Source organism: Eumetopias jubatus, unplaced genomic scaffold (assembly GCF_037043125.1).
Source record: "Eumetopias jubatus isolate StellerSeaLion01/CBP00866 unplaced genomic scaffold, mEumJub1_p1.0 scaffold_2, whole genome shotgun sequence".
Taxonomy (NCBI): Eukaryota; Metazoa; Chordata; class Mammalia; order Carnivora; family Otariidae; genus Eumetopias; species Eumetopias jubatus.
In genome coordinates, this window is record NW_028274808.1 from 59,624,126 (window position 1) to 59,647,953 (window position 23,828).

A 23,828-nucleotide genomic window follows, 5' to 3' on the forward strand; every position below is an offset into this window, starting at 1 on the left:
CAGATTATAAATTTTCCTTCCTAAATCCCCTACCTCATTGAATGTTCCAGATCCACCAGGGAGACTTCTCCTGGTTAATATAAAATCAATAATTTCATGATTAACATGACTGGAGTGTCATTTAGTCTACATTCCTCCATCAGGTCTACAAGGATGTCATGGGAGAACTTATCAGATGCCTGTCAAAATCCAGATGTCTTTTACATTCCCATCCAAACTATTCCCCAGTCCCCCATCATTTTAGCTGTTACTCATGTTAGCCAAGTGTCTCCTAGAGGAGTCTCCTCCTCAGACTCTCATTTCCTTTCATTTACTACATCGTTCTAGAATTTTCCAGACAGTCTGCAAAGTGCATTGTTGTCTTCTTTTTGAAAATTAGGATTACACATGCCCTTCTTGCCCTGAACCTGAACCTGATCTCAGGTTCACCAGGATTTGTCAAAGATTATTTGGTTGCATTTTAGCTGTTAATTTTCTGTGTATGCTGAGGTGAATTCATCCTGGCAAGTAATTATTGGATCTCTAAATCCCAATCTCTTCACCCATTTCCCTCTTATCAAGGTTTGTTCATTCTTTCTAGTCTGAAGATTATCCTTCCCTTTCTTTGTATCTTCTGAGAACCACCATCCATCTCAAACAGGAGGTCTGTATCTTTCCTGTTCTTCGCATTTCAAACATAACTTTAAGGCTAACCATCCCCCCCCGCCTTTTTTTTCAAGTTTAAGCTGTTATGGGCCATGATACGTTCTTTCTTATGGTCCCTTCTCTTGATCTTTTTGTACTAAGTCCTTTAAAAATTTAAGCCCATTAGGCCACTCTCTGGGGTATCACATTACTGCCTTTAGATGCCTCCACATTTTCATCTGCTCAGATAATTTGCAGTTGTATGGTTAGAATTACGTTCTGGAGAGCCCTCCCATTCCTCTTGAAGTATCTTTCCTTTTGAGTTTCAGGTCATGCATATATTTTTTTTGAACTTTTAAAATCAGTTCTTTTAAACTTCAGAGTTCAAATCTGAGTATAGCCAACTTCTCTTTGAGTGCTTACTTCGAAGTTTTCAATATTTCTGCTTCACCAGCTGAAACTTTCCACCTCCTACTGGTCTCTACCATTCCCCCAGTTGATCAGAATTAGATCCAAAGTGAGATTAAATTATCAACCATTCAAGGAAAAAGTACATCAGAGATTCTAAGTGTATAGAGACCCTAGTTTAGTTGAGACTTACAGCCGATATCTAGGTATTTGACAATCTCCTTGTTATCTCTATCTGCTTTCATTATTTTGTGATCAGCATCATCCATTTACTTAAATTCTTTAGATAGTGTGTGGTGTGTCCTCCAAATGATAGCTTGTCAATTGCCCTGTCCTTTTCTCTATGCATAAATGCCCGCAGTGAGCTACCACTGGTGTTCCATAGAGACCTACAACTTTTTGATGTGCACACAGGACTATTGCAGCTCCTCGCCTAACTAAGCTATGCCTTTTGAACAATATTTTATTTGGAAGTCTTATCTCAAATGTGTTTTTGTCCTTCACTTAAAAAAACAAAACCGTTTTTGTCCCTGTAGCTAATTTTGTCTGATAACTCCGTTCTGTGGTTTGATAAGTAAGCATCTGAAACTCTTCAGTATATTTCCAAACATTATCTCAGTTATTTCTTGTTTGAAATCCTGGGCCTTTCTGCCATTGTTATTCTTCTTTCTATGGGATCCTTCGCATCTTCTACAGTTATCAGTTTAATAGCTTTATCTGGACATTTTTCTAACTGCATGTTCAGTTTAAAGGCTTCTTTATTTGATCAGCTAGTCTCCAGGCAGATGAGTTTCCCAATCCTTATGAGATACTCCTATGTGTGTGTTGTGCATGTTTTATTGTGTTTTCTTATTAAATAGACATTTATTTAGAAGTGAGAGAAAAATCTAAATATCCAAATAGAAAACCTAAATATGATCCAAGATTTCAAAGACAGCCATTAATACTATGGTGTGTATCTACTTTTTTCCCCTCATATACCAAAATACAGTAAATATTATTTTGGTATGTTATGCTTTTATCCAGAAAATAAAGTCTTTTTTTCCAGCACCAATTATGTAATTGACTGTTCTTATATTCTCTAAGTTTTATTAGAAGACAAACTGATACATATTAAAAATTTAAGAGTTTATTTGAGGAAAAACGTATTCAAATCAGGCAGTGCCAAACTGGAAGTGCTTAGGAGCGCTCCACCAACAGGAGCCAGGGTTAAGAATTATGTAGAGGACAAATCAAAGCAGAGCAGGGAGGTTATTTGATTGGCTATAGTTTAAGTGGTTGCCTTATTTGGGAAAGCCCAGTTGGCTGTTTGTGACTGGTTATCCTTAGGTTTTGATTTCTTAACCTAAAAGTGTTTACAGATTTAGGTTTTGGTTTGCTAACGGAGGCTGCTAGGACATTAAAATCACCTCAGTCCTAATAGCCTCTAACTGAATCTCTAATGGTTTAATTAATTTAACAGTTTAACCCTCACACAGAGAAAGAAAAGAAACCGTCTCTGAGGCCCCACTTTACTTCATGTGCTTCCATTTTCTTCCCCTACCTTCATGGTGTAAGTCTTCTCTGACATTGTCATTTATTCCCATATCAATCAGCAGTAGGTGTTGGTTCTCCTGCCTCTGCCATATTCTAGATTTGTTCCTAAAAGATAACATTTCTAAAAGTGGCCCACAAAAGGTCAACCTTTTAGTGCCTCAGATGTCCCATCCCCAAAGTCCTAGTGACTCCCTCACTGAAGGAGCCATGGGTCTTCTTCAAACAGTCTGCTGTTTGAGGAACTTTGCTCTTAATTCTTCGTTTTCTTAAGCAGAGGGCTCATCTAGTTTTTAAATACCCATTTTCAGGGTGCCTGGTTCAGTCAGTAGAGCATACGACTCTTGATCTTGGGGTTGTAAGTTGGTGTAGAGATTACTTAAAAATAAAATTTTTAAAAAGTAAATACCCGTTTTCTTCTGTTCTGAATATTTGTCCCAGAGTTCCTGCTGATCACTTTCTTTGCTAATATGATTTTCCTCCTCCCAGTTCTTATTTCGCTGTCAAAAGCAAGTTGGTCTGTGAGCTTCACCACTTCATTCCATGTTCAGTGATCAGAGTCCCATTCCTGCCCCTGACAACAGCTGGGATCCGGGTCTGGACAGTGCAGATGTGCACACAGTTCCATACAGTGACCCTTATAATGTGCAGCCCTCAGGCGAACATGCCTGTTCTTTTCGCTCCATTGAGTAGATGTGCTTCTAGAGATGTTGCCTGTGCTGAACTCTCAGAAAAGCAAAGGCTAGGTTCAAGTCCCATTTCCACCCCTTACTAGCAGTGTGATTTTAGGCAACCTTAGAGAGGTGTAGGCAATGAGAATAATACTGGTTCCTGTCACATCAGCTGGGTGTTAGGAATAAATGTGGAAATCCTTATAAAAGCATTTAACAAGATTCTTGAACCTAGTGGTGTTTAATCATCTCTAGAATTTCACATGGCCTTTCCCTCTCTCTTTGCACTTCTTTAAAAAGGCCTTTTCGGAGCCTCCCATCTCAGATAACACCCCCGATCAATCACTCTCCCCTTACCCTGCTTTATTTTTCTGCAGAGCGCCTGTTTTACAGCAGTGTTAATGTCTCTGCTAGAGAATGTGAACTCCTTGTTGTGTTGTGTTGTTCACTATTGTATTCTCAGAGCCTAGCACATTGTTGGTTCACATTCAACACTCAGTAAATATTTGTTAAAGGAATGAGTGATTATTATTAGACAATCATGTGAATTAAGCTTTTGAGATCCCTTATAGTGACTGATTTTTGGGAATATGACTGTGTAGATTTTTGATGACAATAGCCCGGAAGACTTATTTATATCTTGCTACTTTCTTTGTACGTCTGAGGGCAAGGAGAGGAATAAAGAAGACTCAGGGGGTAGAATGTGGTTAACTTTATGAGTTCTTCAAATGAAATTTATTTTTGCTTGGGAAGGAGAACTTGAGGTTTCCCATATTATACTCATCCTCTGTGATATGACTAATAGAAAGTTATTTAGGTGATGCTCAGAAATTATTTTTATATGTAAAAATTACTCTCTCTCATCATCTGGTAATTATTTTCTGACCCAAATAGCTCTTTTTTGTATGAGGTGTGGGTTTTAAATCATCAGATCTTCTAAAGAGAAAATTATGAGTATAAAAACATTATTCCATTTAGGAATAATTTCTTGGAAAACCCACAGGAGAATTGTTAAGGTTCATGTTAAAAGATAATGTCCCTTTTTCATGCATGCTAACACTACATTTAAAAAATTGCTTTGCTGAAGTGTAGTCTTTATTAATTCATCTATAGTTTTCATTTCTGCTGTTGGATTTTGAAAAAAACAAAGGTGCCCTTAGATGATAAGTGTCTCTGTTTGCAAAATTATCTCTCCAGTGGCACACTGTTCTGCTAATGTAGAAAACATCAGAATGTGATATCAAAAGCACAGTTCTGTGGAACTAGGGCAGCATCTTTTCCATGTTAGCACCCCCACCCCGTACCCCCACACCCTGCCACAACACCTAATCCTCTGCCTTCTGCTCCGTGGGTAGTCGGCATCAGCTGATGATGATAACACATCCCTTAGAAGTCATTAAAGCAAGCTGTATTTAATGTGCTTAATCATTTTAGATGAACCAAGTCATCCTTCTTTTTAATCACTTTAGAGGCTGTTCCCTGAGCTCCATTCAGTTAACTGAATTTTTCTGAGTGCCCAGAACTGAGCTTTTAAGAAACATCTGTAGCTGTGGCTTGCTGAGATTGTAATTTATCACTGGACTTGATGTTCTCAGTGGATCTGTCAGGGTCCAGGGATTAGAGCGTGCTTTCTTACATCATGGCAGGAATAGCTGGAAGTTGTGGCCGACTGCCCCCCCCCCACAGAAATGTAGATGTTATTCTTTCTCAGTTCATTTGTCTGCTCTCCAGACCTCAGGCTCCCTTAAAGAAGTGTGGCAGCAGCTTTGGCAGGCGTTTGGTCAGCCCATTTCTTTGGCCATTGTATAAAGGGAAATCTTTATCTCCACGGGATTTAGGAATTACAAAATGTCCTTAGTCCCTTAGCCCTGGGACTAGCTCAGTCTTTCCCTTCCTCCCACCTGTCTCCTCTTTCAGGCTTGGCCTCTCAGCTCAGTAGGTGCAGCTCTGCACTAGGCACTGGGTGGATGAGATATAGGCACTCAAGCAGGTAGTCCAAGTGTACAGGGTCCTTTAGTGGAATGTATTAATAGCCCCTTAGAAAATGAGAAGTTAAAGGAATGAAGCAAAAGCCTGAAAGGTGAGTTAGGGCCAGGCCCTGAAGAAAAATGCAGAAGAATCTTCCTCAGGCTAGGATGGGGAGAAGGGGGTGGGGATCAATTGATTGGTTCTGCTCATCTGCAGCCTGAGTTGAGCTGTACAGAAATGAATTCAGTGCTCCCCACCATCCTTCCCTATCCTCTGTTCCTAACCCATGGCTTAGTTCGTACTGTGAACAGTATTCGGTAAATGGGGCCTGCAGTTTCCTGGGATGCTTTTTCCCTGGAACGCTTTTTCATCATCTGGTTAAATCATTACTTTTTGTCTCTTCTTTTTTCTGCCATTCTGTCTCTAATGGAACTGTGTTATTATGGATTCAGACCGTTTTCCCCAAGGGATTTTTACTGAGTATGAACTAACTCATATTCGCAAGAACAATTCCTCAGTGTTCTGTCTTTGGGTAGGCCCCTCATAATTCTATTTCCCTTTTAGTGGACCTTGATGATTCTAGTTTGAGTTTGTCTATAGAGTTTTCTAAAGAATTATTTCTCTATGAAATGTTTTATTTTCAAGCAGTGTTTCCATTCAGAGGACTTTATGATATGTCATTGACATCTTAGTAAATGATGTAAAATGATGATTATTTTCTATGCTTGATCATCAGAAAGAACATTGACACAGGTTTTGGAAATGAAGAAAAGTCAGCTCTAGATCTGGTTTTCCTAGCAGAGCAAAAAATGAAAGTGTCAAAACAGACAAAAGATTCAAGAGATGGTTTTCGTGGAGTAGGATTGCTGGAGAAAAAATTCTTTTCTACATTTGCCTGCAAAGCGACATATAAATGTTTTTGATTATACTGAAGCTTTATATAAAATCTTGTGGAGTTTTGGCTTTCTAATCCAAGAGATTCTTGCACAATAGAAATGGTTTGACTCCTGTCATTATTGGCTTACTAAATTTCCTCAAGGTGGTGACATGTGAGAACTGTTTTAGTCCTTAACCCTGATCAAGACATCACTACCTGTAAATGATAAGAATCAAGTCTGGGTGGCTCAGTCCTTAGGCGTCTGCCTTCGGCTCAGGTCCATGATCCCAGAGTCCTGGGATCAAGCCCTACATCCGGCTCTCTGCTCCGTGGGGAGCCTGCTTCTGCCTCTGCCTGCCACTCCCACTGCTTGTGCACTCTCGCGCTCTCTCTCTCTCTCTCTCTCTCTCTCTCTGACAAATGAATAAATAAAATCTTTTTTAAAAAAAGCTAAAAAATAGAATCAAGTCTGTGGATGGAGAGTAAAACGCTATAATGTTTAATTCAGCATGTAAGAATTAGGGGTAAGATAGTCATAATTTCAAGAAATTAAGTCCATAATCAGAAATTTCCATTTTGTCCTAAAATGTCTACTTGTGCCTTCACCAAGCCTGATATGGGACTTGGTGAGTTTTTGTTTTACTTCTTTTTTATCTGTTTATTCTACCTCAGCAGAAGATAGTGATGAACGTTGAGTGTCCAAAACAAGCAAAAACAGGCAGGCAGAAAGGGAGAAGAAAGTGAGACAAAAGGTTGGGTTAACATCATACAGGATTTGGGAGCTAGATCACAAATAACCAAATATCCACAGAAATAAATTGTAAAAGATCAAACCCGGGGCTCCTGGCTGCCTCAGTGGGTAGAGCATGGCACCGTTGATCTCTGGGTTGTGAATTACAGCCCTATGTTGGGTGTAGAGATACTTAAAAATCTTAAAAAAAAAAAAATCAAACCAGAAATCAAAACTGTAACACCCTATCACAATTACAATAACAACAGTACCTTCTGTCTCCAGTTAATGTACTTTTTTTTTCTAGAAAGAAAAAAAGAGTTTGTTGAAGTTGCTTTCTGGCGCCTCCACCAAACGTAAGCCCCGAGCCTCTCCTCCAGCCTCACCCACCCTGGAAGTGGAGCTTGGTGGCGGCGAGTTGCCTCTGCAGGGAGCAGTGGGTCCTGAGCCGCCGCTAGGGGGCGCCCACGGCAGGGCCGGCTCCTGCCCCACAGACGGGGACGGCCCGGCCGCGGCTGTGGCCCAGGAAGCTCTTCATCGGAAGACCGGCTCTCTGGACTCGACCGTTCCCATCGCTCCGCCGCCTCGACAGCCATGTTCCTCCCTGGGCCCTGCCATGAATGAGTCTAGGCCTGTGGTTTGTGAGAGGTGAGTTCACCGTTGTTCCCGGAGAAAATGAAGAAATGCCTAGAAAGCTTTATGCTGGAGTATTTGTTCTGACATTGGGATACTTTTCCACAACCCCCTAAATGTTTTTAACTGAATTTGTAGTAACCGTCAAGCCCTGGCTTTCTTTTACCATTTGCTGTGTTTCTTCCATGGGTTAGGCCTCCAGCCCTCTTTGTGTTTGTTTTCTCCAGACAACCACTCCAGAATTGTATCCAGATGAAACTTGTTAATCCCTGGAACTTGGTTCACATCTTCCTTCTTCTTGCTGCTCTTCCATTGCCCGCAGCTGCTCCCTCGGTTTATCCTTTGCCTTTTTTATTAAACGTTGACATCATTACCTGCTAGTTGTCCAGGAGATTCTGCCAACTAAAGATAATTCTCTTTTTATTCTTCCTGAGCTAGGAGAGTGTGGCTCGGTTCTCAGAGACCTGACTCCTCTCCTGGCACAGTGACTTACTTGGTTTGGTTCCGCTTGGAACTTGGAGCCCTGTTTTAGTGATTCTGGCCTTGAGTAATGATTACAGATGGGAGGAGATCTGTTTGATACAACCAGTGGGGTTCTAGGAGTTACACTGGGAAAAACTATATATGTAGTAAGACAAATATCTGCTAGGATCACATGAATTTAAAAAGCACTGTTGGTGGGCCAGGAAAACATCATGAAGTACACTAAGAATAGTGGACACTTTATACATAATGCATAAATAAACATTTATTTTTAAAAGTGCCATCTGTTTTGTTTCTGTAAGATTTATTCCCTTTGTACCTGCATTTTATAAATAAAGCAAATTTCTAATTTGTGGAGGTGTTGCATTGTGGGTAGCATTATCAGTTACTGATTTGAAGTCTGACTATAAAATCTCATACTTTAAAAAGACTTAACCTCAAGTCTGTATCTCAGATGAACATTTGTGCCCACCAAAATTTGAGGCCTTCATTTGTATAATTGGGGGGCATACCTTTTTACCAAAAAATAAACTGGAAAAGAATAAACTTCAAACAACCTACATGCACCAAGTACAAAGTACACAGTTTATTATATATTTTCATAGTTTGGTGAAATAATTTTCCGTAGTTCTAATCCTTATAGAACCAATTTTGAAATGAGACATTACCTTAAAAAGTGTTCCTCCTCCACAAATAAAATCATTCTATCTTTCCCCTCATCTACTGTGCTCCTCATAAAGCTTTGAAATTTCGTCCTGCATTCACTTAATCTTTTATTCTGAGAGTCAACCTTTTTTCCTGCAGTATTACTCCACTTTCCAGGGATAGGGCCTTCTGTCCCTGGAGTTAGTCCAGGGACTTGTTTACTTTCTTTTGGTCACAAAGGCTCCTTCTTTCCTTCCCACCCCCAGGCATTGATCTGCAGTTTTTCCTTCGTGCCCTGAGTCTCTCTCCTCTTTTCCCTGTCATTTGTGGTGTTTGTGTGACTGTTCTGAGTGATAGTTCATTTTGACCAGCCTCTCCCTAGGCACCGGCTCTGGCACTGCTGCCTCCCTCCCCCATTATGCATTCCTTTTCAGTTGCCAGATGTCCTCAATCTCTGTGGCTTCTGCATTCCAGCCCTTTCCTCTTAGAGGAGCTCATTTCTAACAGCAGGCTCCTGCTGTTCAGTGCATCTGAAAAGGAGAAATCGCTAATGCAGACAGGTGATGGTGGTTCAGGGAGCAGGAGGATGCATATCAGATAGGGAACATGGAGAATTTAATGACGGAACAGATGGGCATGGGCACTCTGGAATGTTCTGGCAGGTTTTTCAAATAACCATTTCAGTTTTTACAAGTGGAAAGGGGGTCTTTGGAGAAGATTTCTGCTTGAGTTTATATTTTTATAATCCATATGTTCAATGGAATATTAAATATAATAGCCTGACCAACCTTTCACAGTCCCTTTGCCTTCATACAGTGATGATGATAGTATTTATTTAACTTGTATTCTTAGGTCTGCCTGACTATAAAAACAATAGGGGAAATGTGTGGAAACAAGTAATATAGGAAAACAACTTACAACCCACTGGGAATGAAATTTTTTGGTTAGTAGAAAGCTACCAAGTGTATCATTTAGGGATTATCTGTTTTGATATTTCAAAATTTTTAACACAATAAAAAGTACTTATTGCTAAAAATGAAGGGAAGAATAACTTTCACGTCAGTATGATTCCGAAAGTATTTCAGGATCTTAGATTCCTTGATTCATAATGTAAATATCAACAGCTCCTGCTCTGGCAAAGTGCAGAAACCTTGGATTCTTCTGGTAGAATTTTTACTGATAGAATTTCATAGAGGTAGTTCTCCTTATATACTGTTGGTACAGTATGAGATAGGATTCCCCCACAGATTATAATGAGAGCAAGCATAAAATTTCCCCTCAAACCATGACTCTGTCCCATAAATCTAAAGTAAAAGAATGTGAGTAGGACAGCCAGTGCCTTCAATGGAAAGAAGCATTCACGTGACATAAAGACTTAAGCAATCTCACAGTAAGGATGAACCTTGAGGTGTGTTGACAGGTCTTGGTGTCAGCGGAGACAATTCTCTGAGGAACAAAAGGATCCTTTTGTGTTTGTTAGAGAGGCTGAGGAAAACAAGCAAGCAGTGCTCTATCCTGGAGGCAGAAGATGTATAACTAATGACAGCAGAAATAATAGAACAGGTATCTTAGGCACTATTTTAGGTAATGAAGAAAAAATAATTAGGATATAGCAAAGAGAAAATAGAAACAAAATATTTCAGAAGGGATGGCAATAAAAGAAAGTATATGTGACAGGCTTTTCTTTTTTTTTTTTTTTCCTCCTGAAAAAGAATAGATAAGGGCTTAAGGAGACACAGCACATCATCTCTGTATGTATTTTAAAGCTTAGGAATTAAACTGATAGCCACATACCTATAAACCCATCTCCTAAATTGGAAAAGAACCTATGATCTTTGATCAGGGATTAAACTAGAATACTTGGAAACACACAAATTGGATAGAGATAGATTTACAGAAAGTCAGTCGGGTTTAACCAGCATGATTAATTTGAGTTAGTGACAATGAACCCACTGGGTGAAGCAATGGATATAATTTACTTGGACTTCAAGCAAAGCTACAAAGCGGGTTAATATGGTTTTGCCAGTGAAATACTTAATTGGATATTAGATTGCTGTAGCAACTGGCAGAAAGCAGTGCAGGTTACTTACCCAAACCAGGGTGATGGGCAGAGTGCCTCCCAGAGCCACAAGGGGTCCAATTTAGGCTGTACCAGGAGAGATTAGAAACAACAACAAAAATGTATGAATTACAGAGACTGCAAGAGAGGCCAGAAAAATAAAGGAAATAGAAAATTTATACAAATAAAAGATTGCAAGTGCTCATTTAGGTGGAAGACTGCACATCATAGCACAAGCCAGGAAGATTGGCAGTGGGGTATCAGTGGAGCTTCTTTGTATAGCAAACCTGTTTCTTGAATTCCACCCTGGTAACTGTCACAAAAGCCAGCAAGAGGCAGAAGCCCATTCAGGGCTAAGACTGTGAGCCATGCTGTATACCTCATACATATTTGTCCTATTGTGTGTGGCTTATTTCACTTAGCATAGTGTTCTCAAGGTTCTTCCATGTTTTAGTGTTTATCAAATTACAGTCCTTTTTAGGGAACTTTGCACCTTTTAAAAAATAGTTTTACTATACATCGTGCCTTCTCTTTTGTCATTCAACATGCTCATTAAGAATTATCACAGGGGCACCTGGGTGGTTCAGTTGTCTAAGTGTCTGACTCTTGATTTCGGCTCAGGTCACGATCTCTGGGTCATGAGATCGAGCCCTGCATTGGGCTCCACACTGAGCATGGAGTCTGCTTAAGATTCTCTCTCTCCCTCTCCTTCTGCCCCTCGCCATTTATGTTCTCTCTCTCTCTCAAAAAAAAAAAAAGGCATTATCATTAACTATGGTAAGTGGTATGAGGCATTTAAAGTGAATTTACCATCCTCTCACCCCTCAAGCAGCTTCGGGTCTGAGAAAATAAATGAGACAGGGATGCAGGGATGCAGATGGTAACGATGCAATATACACTGCACTAAGTGCCATAAGAAATGTACATGAGGACTCTGGGATCTGAGCAAGCATGAAATTACTTCCAGCCATGGGGCTAGAGAAGATTTTGCAGGGGCAAATTGGAGCCAGGCTGTGGGAAGCTGATCAGGTGTGGATGGGCAGAGGCGTCATCACAGGGAGTTCAGTGGAAGGAACCACATGAGCCAAGGAGTGGAGAGGTAAAAGCCATATATGGTGGGCACATTCAGGTTTAGAGGCGTGTTGGGTACCTTCATGGAGATCATTGTAGGTATAGATAGAAAGAGAGATGGAGGTCAGATCATTGAGGGCTTTACATACCAGGCTGAGGATTAACCTTATTCACAGGCGTTGGAAGCCAGTAGTGATTTTTCAGCAATAGATAACTACAAGTAGAGTTGTGGGGCGCCTGGGTGGCTCAGTCGGTTAAGCGTCTGCCTTTGGCTCAGGTCATGATCCCGGAGTCCTGGGATCGAGCCCCACATCAGGCTCCCTGCTCCTACTCTTTCTCTCTCTCTCGTTTGCTCACTCTCTCTTTCTCTCAAGTAAATAAGTAAAATCTTTAAAAAAAAAAAAAACCTGCAAGTACAGTTGCCAGTTAAGAGTCTGTCAGTTCTGTGTAGACATGGAATAGGGGCAGAAGAGATGGAGGCAGGGAGGAGAGGTACATTCTTTGACCAGGTGGAAGATCATGAGTTTGTCCACCAGGATGGTGGCAGCGACAGTGACGAGGAGTAGATGTGTACAGATTTTGAAAGTGGGATTAGCAGGTCCCATGGGAGGTTATGGGAGCAGGGTCTTCAACTCCTGAGGTTCAGAACTTCCCCAAAGCCCCCCTACTCAAATAAAGACAAGCATAATCCAAATGAGGCAGAGGGTGGAGGAACAGATGTGAAGGACCTCTGCAGCTGCACCTTACATCTGTCTCTTGGTCTGTAAACATTCTACTTTCCATGCCTGAGATAGTTGGCCAGTTGTGCCCAGAATTTGGCCTTAAGAGTCTTATGTTAGAAATCTGTGTGCAAACTACCTCACAAGGCTCAAGGCCAGGATCAGAGCTGGAAGATTTCTAAGTGGAGTCTGTTACCGCTGCACCTGGTAGTCTTCATACAATCAGGACTGTGTCACAGTTTCCATTATGCACATGGTTTCTCGTGTGCATAATAAACCTCCCCCCCCAGAGGTTTATAACTTAGCAATGAAAATTTGCTCCCACTGGGAACTTGGCAGGAAGATTATGTTCTTAGCCCAGCAGCAGCTCTAGTTCAAAAAAATTTTTGACAAAATTGGTTTAGTGCATTTTATAAAATGCAAATATTAATCTAATTCACTTCAAGTTTTTCGAGAACTATTTTTGTTCCATTTCACTTTTAAGGCAGCTCACAGAGAACCGATGGGGAATACATTTCATGAGAGATCTACTCTGAATGCGATTTGAGTCACTTGTATGCTTCTTTCCAGACTTAAAAAGCTTTGCTCAAATTTTAACTTGCCCCAAATGGCAACTTGTTACATTGCTTTTTACATGAATTTTTAGCATGTTGGCATCATACTTGAGAAATCTTTTCATCTGGATCCCTTCCTTCAGAGATAAGTCTATAATGAAATTATTTGTCCCACTTTTAAAGATAGCAGAGAGGGAATTCCAAAACCTAACTTTATCATTCTCAAGTGTCAAGTCTCATTATCAGGCAGTTCTTTAGGCTGTGGCCTGAGTCTGTTTCTTGGGTATAGAGATGGCCAGTGACTTCCTGGCCCACCCTTCACCCCCTCGAAGCACCAGACCCCTGCCTGCTTTTGCCTAAGCCATATGATCCCAGTGGGAGCTAGAATTTGGGAGCATAAACTCTGTAACAGACACCATGCTAAGAACATCACACTTATAATCTTACTCCATTACATGACAGTACGTTTGAGTTACAGCATTCTCTTTCTACAGATAAGGAAGCTGAGACTGAGAGAGCAGAGCAAATTAGCCCAAAGTTAAGCTACTCCAAATGATCTTTAAAGCTATAGCAACCCCTAGCCCAGAGCTTCACACACAGTGCCTTTGCGCACAGTGCCATGCCTCCTCCCGCAGTTCATGCTTGATTGGAACCCTGAACCTTGTGGGTTCAACATGTTAATCCATGTTTGAATTAACTGAAACTTTCTTAGAAATAGTAAGTCAACCTCCATGCTATACCTTTGCTTCAGACCTTGGAGGATAATTTGGTTCATGTGCCCAAAGTAGCTCAGGAACTGTTTGGGCAGTCACTTGACTTTTGTAGAGATGCCTTTTCTTCTTTTTTTTTTTTTAGAGTAATAGTCTGGGGGTCTTGCTATGATCCTTCTTCTTTTTTTTTTTTTTAAAAGATTTTATTTATTCATGAGAGAGAGAGAGAGAGAGAGAAGCAGAGGGAGAAGCAGGCTCCCAAGGAGCAGGGAGCCCGATGCGGGACTCGATCCCAGGACCCTGGGATCATGACCTGAGCCGAAGGCAGACGCTTAACCATCTGAGCCACCCAGGCGCCCTTGCTATGATCCTTCTTAATGAGAGTCGTTTCAGGTTTTTATGAGATGGAGATTGGTGAAGCTAGCAATCTTCTGAAAGGACTGGGCTCTAATGGGTTTCATAGTTTAGGGGCAGTTCTATAGAATTTGTTATGACTATCATTATTTAAGCCATATTATTCTTTACTTATAGTCAAGAGTGGATCCTGTGAGGCTACAAACTTATTTTCTGACTTTAGGAGCCAAACGAAAATAGAAACTCAAAATCACCTTTATGACTGAATACTGCATAACAGCAAATGGAGAAGGATGTATGTTCACATTTTTTAATTAACTATTGCCATGTGACAAATTACCCCTAAAATTGAGTGGCTTAAAACAACAATAAACGTTTGTACCCCACAGCCTCTGTGGGTTGGGAACTTGGGAGTGGCTTATCTGGATGGTTCCAGCTTAGGGTATTTCCTGAGGTTGCAGTCCATCTAGATATCAGCCTCAGCTGTAGTCATCTAAATGCTTGACCAGGGCTGGGGGACTCTCTTTCAAGTGACTCCTTCACATCCCTATTGGCTAGTTAGTTGGCTTTTAGAAAGAGACCTCAGTTAGGGGCTCCTGGGTGGCTCAGTCAGCTGAGCATCCAACTCTTGGTTTTGGCTCAGGTTGTGAATTCACAGTTGTGGATCCATGATCAGCAGGAAGTTTGCTTCAGATTCTCTCTCCCTCTCCCTCTGCCCCTCCATCTCTCTCTCTCTCTCAAAATAAATAAAATCAAAGGAAGAGAGAGGGAGGGAGAAAGAAAGGAAGGAAGGAAGGAAAGAAAAGAAAAGAGAAGAAAAGAAATAAAAGAGACCTATTACCCACCATGTGATCCTCTCCATAGGGATCTAGTTTTTTCACAGCACTGCAGCTAATTTTCCCCAGAGTGCATGATCCAAGAGAAACTAATGTAGAAGCCACAATGCCTTTAATGATCTAGCCTCAGAAATCACACACTTTCACAGTATTTTATTGGTCACACATATCATCCCTGTGCATTGTGGGAGGAGATCACACAAGAGTATGAATACCAGGAGGCAACGGTCACTGGGACCATCTTTGAGATTGGCTACTATACACCACCTTTTCCCCCCTTTGGTTAGGAAAAGCAAGAGAGGAGTAAAGGAGAGCAGTAGTGCTGGAAAAAATAGATAAAAGGATATGGGGCACAAAACCTCAATCTGTCTTCCTTGGCTGTTAATCATAATTTTGTAGAAGGAGACTAAGGAGAAAGGAAGAGGAGAGATAGATAGTATTAAACCAGCAAGGCTTCTGGGGGTTTTAAGTGATAATTATACCTTTTCCCACTAATATCAGTTGAAAACCAATAGAGAAAGAGACACAGTTACCAGACTAATGAAGATCAGAATGTCAACCTCATTACTGGTGGTGTTGGATTGAATTTGTGGCTATGGTCCTCCCCTCCCTGTCTAGACCTTAAGACAGCCTGCCCGAGGGAGAATTTGGGTATATAAGGCAGATGAACTTCCTTAGAATTGCTGCCTCATCCATATCAAGCCCCAACGTAAGGGACACAGAGAGACAGACTTCCAGACCCACCTCTAGAAAGCAGGCCTGACCCCTGACCATTCCATGCTTCCAGTGTGGAAGCAGAGGCAGAGCAGAACCCACTCAGCCTGGAGGCAGGTAGTTCAGAGACAACTGAACCCACCTATTCAACTGCTTCTCCTAGTCTCACCAATCAAATAAATTCACTCCTTTCTTCTTGGAGAAGATGGAAGGACAGGGCATTTCCTGCTAGGAAATTGAATAAAATTTTCGCTACGGGAGGGCACAAGAATAGCTTTCCCTGTAAAGGTCACTCAAACCAGTCTGGGTCATGGATAGCGAGCTGTTAAACATCCAAACTCTATTAAAACCTAGTCTCTACAAAACAGAAAATAGTTGTATTTGGAGTTGTTTTACAAATGTTAGAAACATGTTACTTCTTATTCTGTTTATGTTTAAAGCTGTTTTAGACCAGTAGTACACTTTTTTTTTTTTTTTACTACTTTGAGTGACTTTAAGTATATCTTTTTTTTTTCTAGGCACAGGGTGGTAGTTTCCTATCCTCCTCAGAGTGAGGCAGAACTTGAACTGAAAGAAGGAGATATTGTGTTTGTTCATAAAAAGCGAGAAGATGGCTGGTTCAAAGGCACATTACAACGTAATGGGAAAACTGGCCTTTTCCCAGGAAGCTTTGTGGAAAACATCTGAGGAGACTAACACTGAGAAGGCTGAAAGTCACATCACACAACAAAATAGCACAAAGCAATTTAATGGAAAGAGCACATTTGTGGACTTCCAGATGGTCAGGAGATGAGCAAAGGATTGGTGTGCGACCCCAGTGCCCCCAGCACGGTTAGGCCAGCCAACAGCGTGAAGAAGGCGTGTGTGTGTGTGTGTGTGTGTGTGTGTCCTGTCACTCTGGATTCTGATGTGTAAGGTGTGCCTTGTACTGTCTGATTTACTATACAGAAAACCCTTTTTTAAAAAGATATATAGCAAAAATGGACGATTGTTTACAAGGCTTAACTAATTTATTTGCTTTTTTAAACTTGAATTTTTCTCGTAATAGATAAATTCTTTGGATTTTGATTTTAAGAAATTATTAATTTATGAAATGATAGCTAAGGAGAAGCTGGATTATCTCCTGTTGAGAGCAAGAGATTCTTTTTGACATAGAATGAGCCCCCCCCCCCCCAACCTGTGTTACTTTTTTGCTTCTTTAAGCCAGAAATGCCAGTTCTCTAATTTGGTTTTCCTCTTCGGGAAACCAAAACATATAACTGAATCAGAATCAATAAAGGCCTGGGGTAGGGAGATAGAAACTTGAGAGAAAAGAAGTTAGCGACTCCCTGTCTTTCTGGTTTGGTCAGGAATCACCCTTAAGACCTAGTCCTCAATATAATTTTGTGGGTTTTTAATTCCCTAGAATGAAGTCAGTGAAGTGATAAGGAAAAATAAAGCACAACCCTTGAACAAAAATGTATTCAGAAATATATTTAGTTTTATAACAGAAGGAGCTCAATTCATTGGTTGGAAATTGGGAAAATTGAAGTTGTACTCCTGAGAATGGCTATGAAATGTAATCGCCCATTTTTACCCCAAGTGATCTGCATGCCCAGGACACAGTAAAACATTTGTGAGATTGTGGTGGTAAGTGATGCCCTCGTGCTTAAGTCAAAGGCTATAAGAAACACTGTGAAAAGTTTACATTCATGCATTGTGATTCTTTTCCCACCATCTTGCATGTGTTACTGGATTCCCACCGTAATATAGACTGCATGGTGTGTATATTTCATTGCAATTTCCTGTTGAGGTTAGTTTGGGCTCAGAAGTGACCAGTGCAGGAGGTGTAAAATAAACAATGTTCTTTTCGCTTCTGACCAAGGTCTCTGGGTGTACTCCCTCCCTCCCTGGCTAAGGCATCCATCAGCCGTTATACAAGTCATTAGTGAAAATGTTCCTTTCTGTCCTCCCAGCTGACTGATATAAAGGATGAGCCAGGAGACTGCTCCTGTGACAGTTCCCTTGAGGCTCTGGGAGGCCTTACACCAGTGAAAGTGCCCACACCTTACAATTGCGGCAGGATCCAGCTGTGCCCATCTTTTTATATCCATTCTTTGATGTCATTGACCTCTTCTCCCCATTACATCCCGGTGCCACGCAGTTGTGGGTCTGGGTAGTCCTAAAAGCAAAAGGAGGGAAGACAGCCTGGTAGTGAATGAAATTGTTGCTACAGTTTTCTTGTGGGAAAAAAAAAAAAAAAAAACTTTTTCATTTTTTACTCTAAGAATTACAACTGGGAAATAGAAACGTGAACTGAAGAGTCTTCTTGCAATAGCAAGAGGTTTCATGGTCTTAAAAAGATATTATGTGGTTGAAAATGAAATCATTCCTAAATTAACCTTTTTTTTTTTATAAAACACTGTACATTATGTTCCTGTGTGTTGAATTTTTAAAAAAATACTTTACTTGGATATTCATGTAATATATATAAAGGTTTGGTGAAATGAACTTTAGTTAGAAAAAAAGCTGACATCAGCTTTCATCTGTGTAAGTTGACACCAATGTGTCATAATATTCTTTATTTTGGGAAATTAGTGTATTTTATAAAAATTTTAAAAAGTAAAAAGACTACTACAGCTTAAGATAATTTTTTACCTGTCTTTTCTCCATATTTCAAGCTATGTGATTGAAGTACCTCTGTTAATAGTTTCCTGCTATGAAGTTGGTTAAAATTTCATCTGTTAATAGATCACTTAGATAATATAATGTATGGGTTTTCTATTGGTTTTTTGGAGACAGTAGATGGAGATTTTGTAACAAGGGCTTGTTACACAGCGATATGGCAATGATAAAATTGCAATTTATCATTCCTTTTCGTGTTAATAATTTAAAGACTGGAGAAAAGGTTCAAGATTAAAATTTGATGTTCAGTCGTTATGTGTCCCTTGTGTTAATTATTAAAATTTTTCTTTTTTCTTTTTTTTTAACCTGAGACACATTTGATGTAATTTCTACTTTATAAAAATTCTTTGCATATACCTCAAACAGAAGATGTCTGCAGTAATCAATTTAGTGGTTACGATACACTTTTACCTCTCCAAGTAACAAACCTTTGGTCAGTTCCCCAAGAAGCTTAAAGTCTTCTTAAAAGAGCCTGTGGAGTTTTATCACTTCTGCTTCCCTTTCCCCCTTCATGGCAACTAAAATGTCTGGTGGCCACTAGAAATTGTTTCTTAGCCATAGGAAGAAGTACTAGACCTATAACCCAACTGTATGATAACCAGTAGGTCTCAGCAAAGCGTGGGAACATCATCTTTAGACTATGATTTTACTCTTTCATGGAATGCCAACAAGTTGTAACATTAGAATTCAAGTTTGGAAAATGCTTTTAATAGATGTTAGGCTAAGTTGTTGAGTGTATCCATATGAAATTTTTTAAAAATTTGAACCAATTATGTCCTTATCGAGGTAGCATCCTATTGAAATTATTCCTTTCCAAGAGAAAGAATTTGCCAAGCTACCACAGTAATGGAGAGGATATTTACAAAAGAGATTGGCCAATATCCAGGCTTAGCAAGGCCTTGCCCTTCACTAACTCCTGTGAACTGCAGACTACAATGGGATATACTCTGGTATATATGGATATATCTAATGGGACTTTGCTCTGTTCTGGGAATAATTATCATCAGAGACAATAAGAAGCTACTGGAGTGGTAATCAGCCAATATGAACTGTGATAGTTTTAAAATACTCTCTCTGATTTACAAATGAAGGTTTCTTTTATTTATTTTGTGTTTCTTATTAATAACTTTCTGGCTTGGCTTGTTTCAGTTTCCATTTTGGAACCACCACCTTGGTCTCACTTGGCAAATTTTTACTGCACTGCCAATGATCCAGACATCCAATAATCATGTTGAAGGGACCTGTAATTCACATTAATCTTTGAGCCATCATTCAATACTGTTATTATATGGCAACACTAATTTAGTGATACCGTTAAGTCTCCAAAGACAACAGAACTATCCCTGCTGGTAATCAGTGAGCCAGATGTCACTGCTATTGCTTCCAACTTAAATAAGAAATTTGGTTCCAGAAGGCTTTGACCTTGAGTTGAATATTTCAAGGTCTTAATCCTTGTAAAAGTACTAGAAAAAAAATGACAGATTTCAGAGTGAGAAGGCCTTCCTAAATATGACTCAAAAATCAGAAGCCATAAAAAAGAAAACACTGATACCTTCAACTACAGAAAAAGTATCTCCATGACAAAACACCATAATCAAAGTCAAAAGAAAACAATAGGGGAAAAGGTATTTAACTCCTGTAGCAAAGAGAATCTCCTTTATATATAAAGAGCTCCCACAAATCAATAAGAATAAAAGCCCAAAAGTAAAATTGACCAAGGATTTGTGACAGAAACTGCCAATTGCCTCCCAATATTCATTTTCAAATTCTCCCTTTTTAACTGATATCTGGATCCAGTTTTTCTCGGATGCAGCCATGTTACTAAGTTGTTGAAATACAAGCTAAAGTGTTAAAGGAGACTTCTGGTGAGTTTTCTTAAAAGGGTATACACCCTTTAGCCATTTTGCTTTTCCTTCTTCCAGCTACAATGTAGACTTGATGACTGGTACTCTAGCAACTGTTGAACCATAAGATGACTTTCAAGAGGGAAGTCACATTTTAATGTGGTAGAGGAGAAAAAAAGGAGCTTGAGACCCTGATACACCTGTGGCCTTCATGCCAGCCCAAACTACTCATCTTTAGAGATGATTTATGTGAGAGTAAGTCCCCTGAGTGTAAGCCACTGCAGGCTGATCTTACCATAACCGACCTGATACCAATATAAACTGACAGTTCAGGGGTGCCTGTTTGGCTCAGTCAAGAGAGTATGTGGCTCCTGATCTCGGGTCCCATGGTGGGCATAGAGCTTACTTTAAAAATAAATAAAAGGGGCACCTGGGTGGCTCAGTTGTTAAGCGTCTGCCTTCGGCTCAGGTCATGATCCCAGGGTCCTGGGATCAAGCCCTGCATCAGGCTCCCTGCTCCACGGGAAGCCTGCTGCTTCCTCTCCCACTCCCCCTGCTTGTGTTCCCTCTCTCATTGTGTCTCTGTCAAATAAATAAAATCTTTAAAAAATAAATAAATAAAAATAAAAAAGGAAACGCCTGGGTGGCTCAGTCTGTTAAGCATCCAACTTGATTTCAGCTCAGGTCATGATCTTGGGGTTGTGAGATCGAGCCCTGTGTCATGCTCCACGCTTAGTGGGGAGTCTGCTGGAGATTCTCTCCCTCTCCCCATCCCTCCCCCTGCTATCTCTCTAAAAATAAATGAATGGTTTATCAAAAGAAATTCAAATATATTAAAAGATGTTCTACTTCTTTCCTAATGTAGATGCACATTAACAGTGAAATGTTTCATCTGTAAAATTGGAAACTTTAAAAACTTACATATCACTGTGTTGGCAAAGTGAGGAACACAATATTTTGCTAATGAGAATGTAATTTGATAAAATATCTAGGGAGAGCTATCTAGAATATATCAAAATTTCAAATGCATTTACCCATTCTACTTCTAAGAATTTGTCTTCCAGGTATATCTATTTATCAAGTGTAAAACAACAGTACCATATTCATTGCAGCATTGTTTATACAAGCAAAATATTGGAAACAACCTAAATGTCCATCAATAGGAAACTGGGTTGAAATCTACTATAATATCAATACTACATAACCATGAAAAGAATGGGGAAGTCTTTCAATCTTGGATATGGTATCATCTCTAAGATACATAGTTAAACAAAAAAGAGAGTATACTACCATGTGGGAAAAAGGAAAGACAATATATAGTACATCTATTAGCTTGTGTATATAGCATCTGTAGAAGGATGTACAAGAAATCAGAATGGTGTTTGCCTTCACCATTGAAGATGGGGCCTATGCTAATTTACAGTAAGTCTCTTCATCAGAACGAGATAGAAAAAAACTAAAGCCCCAGGCTTCAATGGAAGCCATATACAGTTGACCCTGAACAACACAAATTTGGACTGCAGGTCCATTTAAACATGGACTTTTCTCAATAAGTACAGTATAATACTGCAAATATATTTTTTCTTCCTCATGATTTTATTTTCTCTAACTTTATTGTAAGAATACAGTATATAACATGACATACAAAATATGTGTTAATTATTTACATTACAAGATTTCTGGTCAACAGTAGGCTATTAGTACTTAAGTTTTGGGGGAGTCAAAATTTATATGCTGATTTTTTTACTGTGTGGGGCACCGGTGCCCCAACCCCAATGTTGTTCAAGAGTCAGCTGTATTGGAAGAGAGAATGGGGAAGGGAGGAGACAAGCGTTAAAAAAATTTTAGGAAAATTTGATCTTTAAAAACTAAGTTGGAAAGCAAGGAATACCCACTTTATTTTTTTTTTAATTTTTATTTGAGAGAGAGAGAGAGAGCATGAGGTGGGAGGAGGGTCAGAGGGAGAAGCAGACTCCCCGCTGAGCAGGGAGCCTTATGCGGGACTCGATCCCAGGTCTCCAGGACCATGACCTGAGCCGAAGGCAGTTGCCCAACCAAATGAGCCACCTAGGCGCCCCAAGGAATACCCACTTTAATGAGAATGATTCATCATTTTACTACTGAATTCAAGAGCAGACAAAAAGGGTATCATTTAGAGAGAGCCATCCCAAATTTCTACTCCTTTGTTCAGAGCACATTATCTTCAAGAGCCCAGGAGACCTCAGAGGTTGATTTTCCACATAGGATTGACTTTTATTCTTCTGCCATTACTTTGAGAAATTGAGAACCAATGGACTTGTTTTAGAGTACAATGGATCCCATGAGAAAGACCTTACAAAATAAACTGGATACACAACAAGGTCAATAATTAGATTCTACCAGCGCATCTGCATATACTTCCAAGATTCAGAACTCCTGGAAGACTTGCCATGGTACAAAAAGAAGGAAAAGTATCAACAAAAGTTGAATGTTATAGTGCACCCTTCCAGACTTTGATCTTGTCTAAGGACAAATATGAAACAAGGCAGGACTTTTGCTGGTGGTTGTCCCTCCGGTGTGTCCTGGTATGAAAACTGCTACAGGGGTCCTTAGCGATTCTAGGCAGGCATACTACCTAAGTGTCCACAGAAAGAGATTCAGATATTCAACACTTGGTTCATCATTCAGGTAGTCGAAGATGAGACAGCAAGAGCAATGGAGATCTGCTTGGCAAAACTGAACTCACAGGCCTCACCCAATCCTGTTGGTTCATGCAGATTCACAAGGTCTTTAGCCTTAATCTTCTCAGGGGAGCTACGTAAGCAAGAGGATGATCAGCAAAAACAAAACAAAACAAAGCACACAACAACCAAAAAACAAAAAAACCACCAAGGTCTCCCTCCCAGAGCAGAAAGTGTTTGATCAAGTAAGATGTAAAATTCAGAGTCCTTTCTGGCACTATCGCTACCTCGGCTTTCTCCAGCTGTTTCTGCAGCTTTTCAAGTTGACCTTCCAAGGAATTCAATTCTTTTTGAAGGTGGAGCCTCTGAAAGACCCATTATCGAAAGAGATCCATCTGCCACACTCAGCGGGCCATTAAATCACAAGACCTAAATGGTAGCTGAAGTGGTCTAATGGCAGCTTATAAAAATTACCTTTGAGCTATTTAAGTGTTTGGCCATTCTGAATATATTTATGTGAGCGTAGGTGAGAAATTCATCAAAATTTATTTTCTAATTCGGCACTGTCTCGTAGAACTTGTGCTCCAAAAAGTGATGGAGAGTTGTAGTTTTTTTAATGTTTTATTTTATTTTTAAACTGTAGATGTTATTTATTTATTTATTTTTAATACCTATCACCCGGTTAGAGTTTTAGTTTTTTTATCTGCACTGTCCAATATGGTAGCCACTTGTGGCTACTGAACCCTTCAAATGTGGCTACTGTGAAGTGAATTTCTTGATTTAATTTAATTTAAAGAAGCCACATGTGGCTAATGGCTACCATATTAGGAAGTGCAGTTTTAGAAAATAGCTATGTTTATTTTTTTTTAAGATTTTATTTTTTTTATTTGACAGAGAGAGACACAGCAAGAGAAGGAACACAAGCAAGGGGAGTGAGAGAGGGAGAAGCAGGCTTCCAGATGAGCAGGGAGCCCGATGCGGGGCTTGATCCCAGGACCCTGGGATCATGACCTGAGCCGAAGGCAGACGCTTAACGACTAAGCCACCCTGGCGCCCGAAAATAGCTATTTT

At 40.0% G+C, this 23,828-nt stretch overlaps 1 protein-coding gene across 1 annotated transcript in view; it reads left to right on the forward strand.

Moving 5' to 3' along the window:
* The window catches only part of SH3RF1 (SH3 domain containing ring finger 1), a 178,225-nt gene extending 159,721 nt beyond the window's left edge, over window positions 1-18,504 (forward strand). Inside the window, exons 11-12 of the mRNA XM_028104393.2 lie at window positions 7,119-7,459; window positions 16,108-18,504. Coding sequence (XP_027960194.1) covers window positions 7,119-7,459; window positions 16,108-16,276 — 510 coding nt within the window. The 3' untranslated portion in view covers window positions 16,277-18,504. The remainder of the gene's footprint in view (window positions 1-7,118; window positions 7,460-16,107) is intronic.
* Window positions 18,505-23,828: the final 5,324 nt, after the last annotated feature.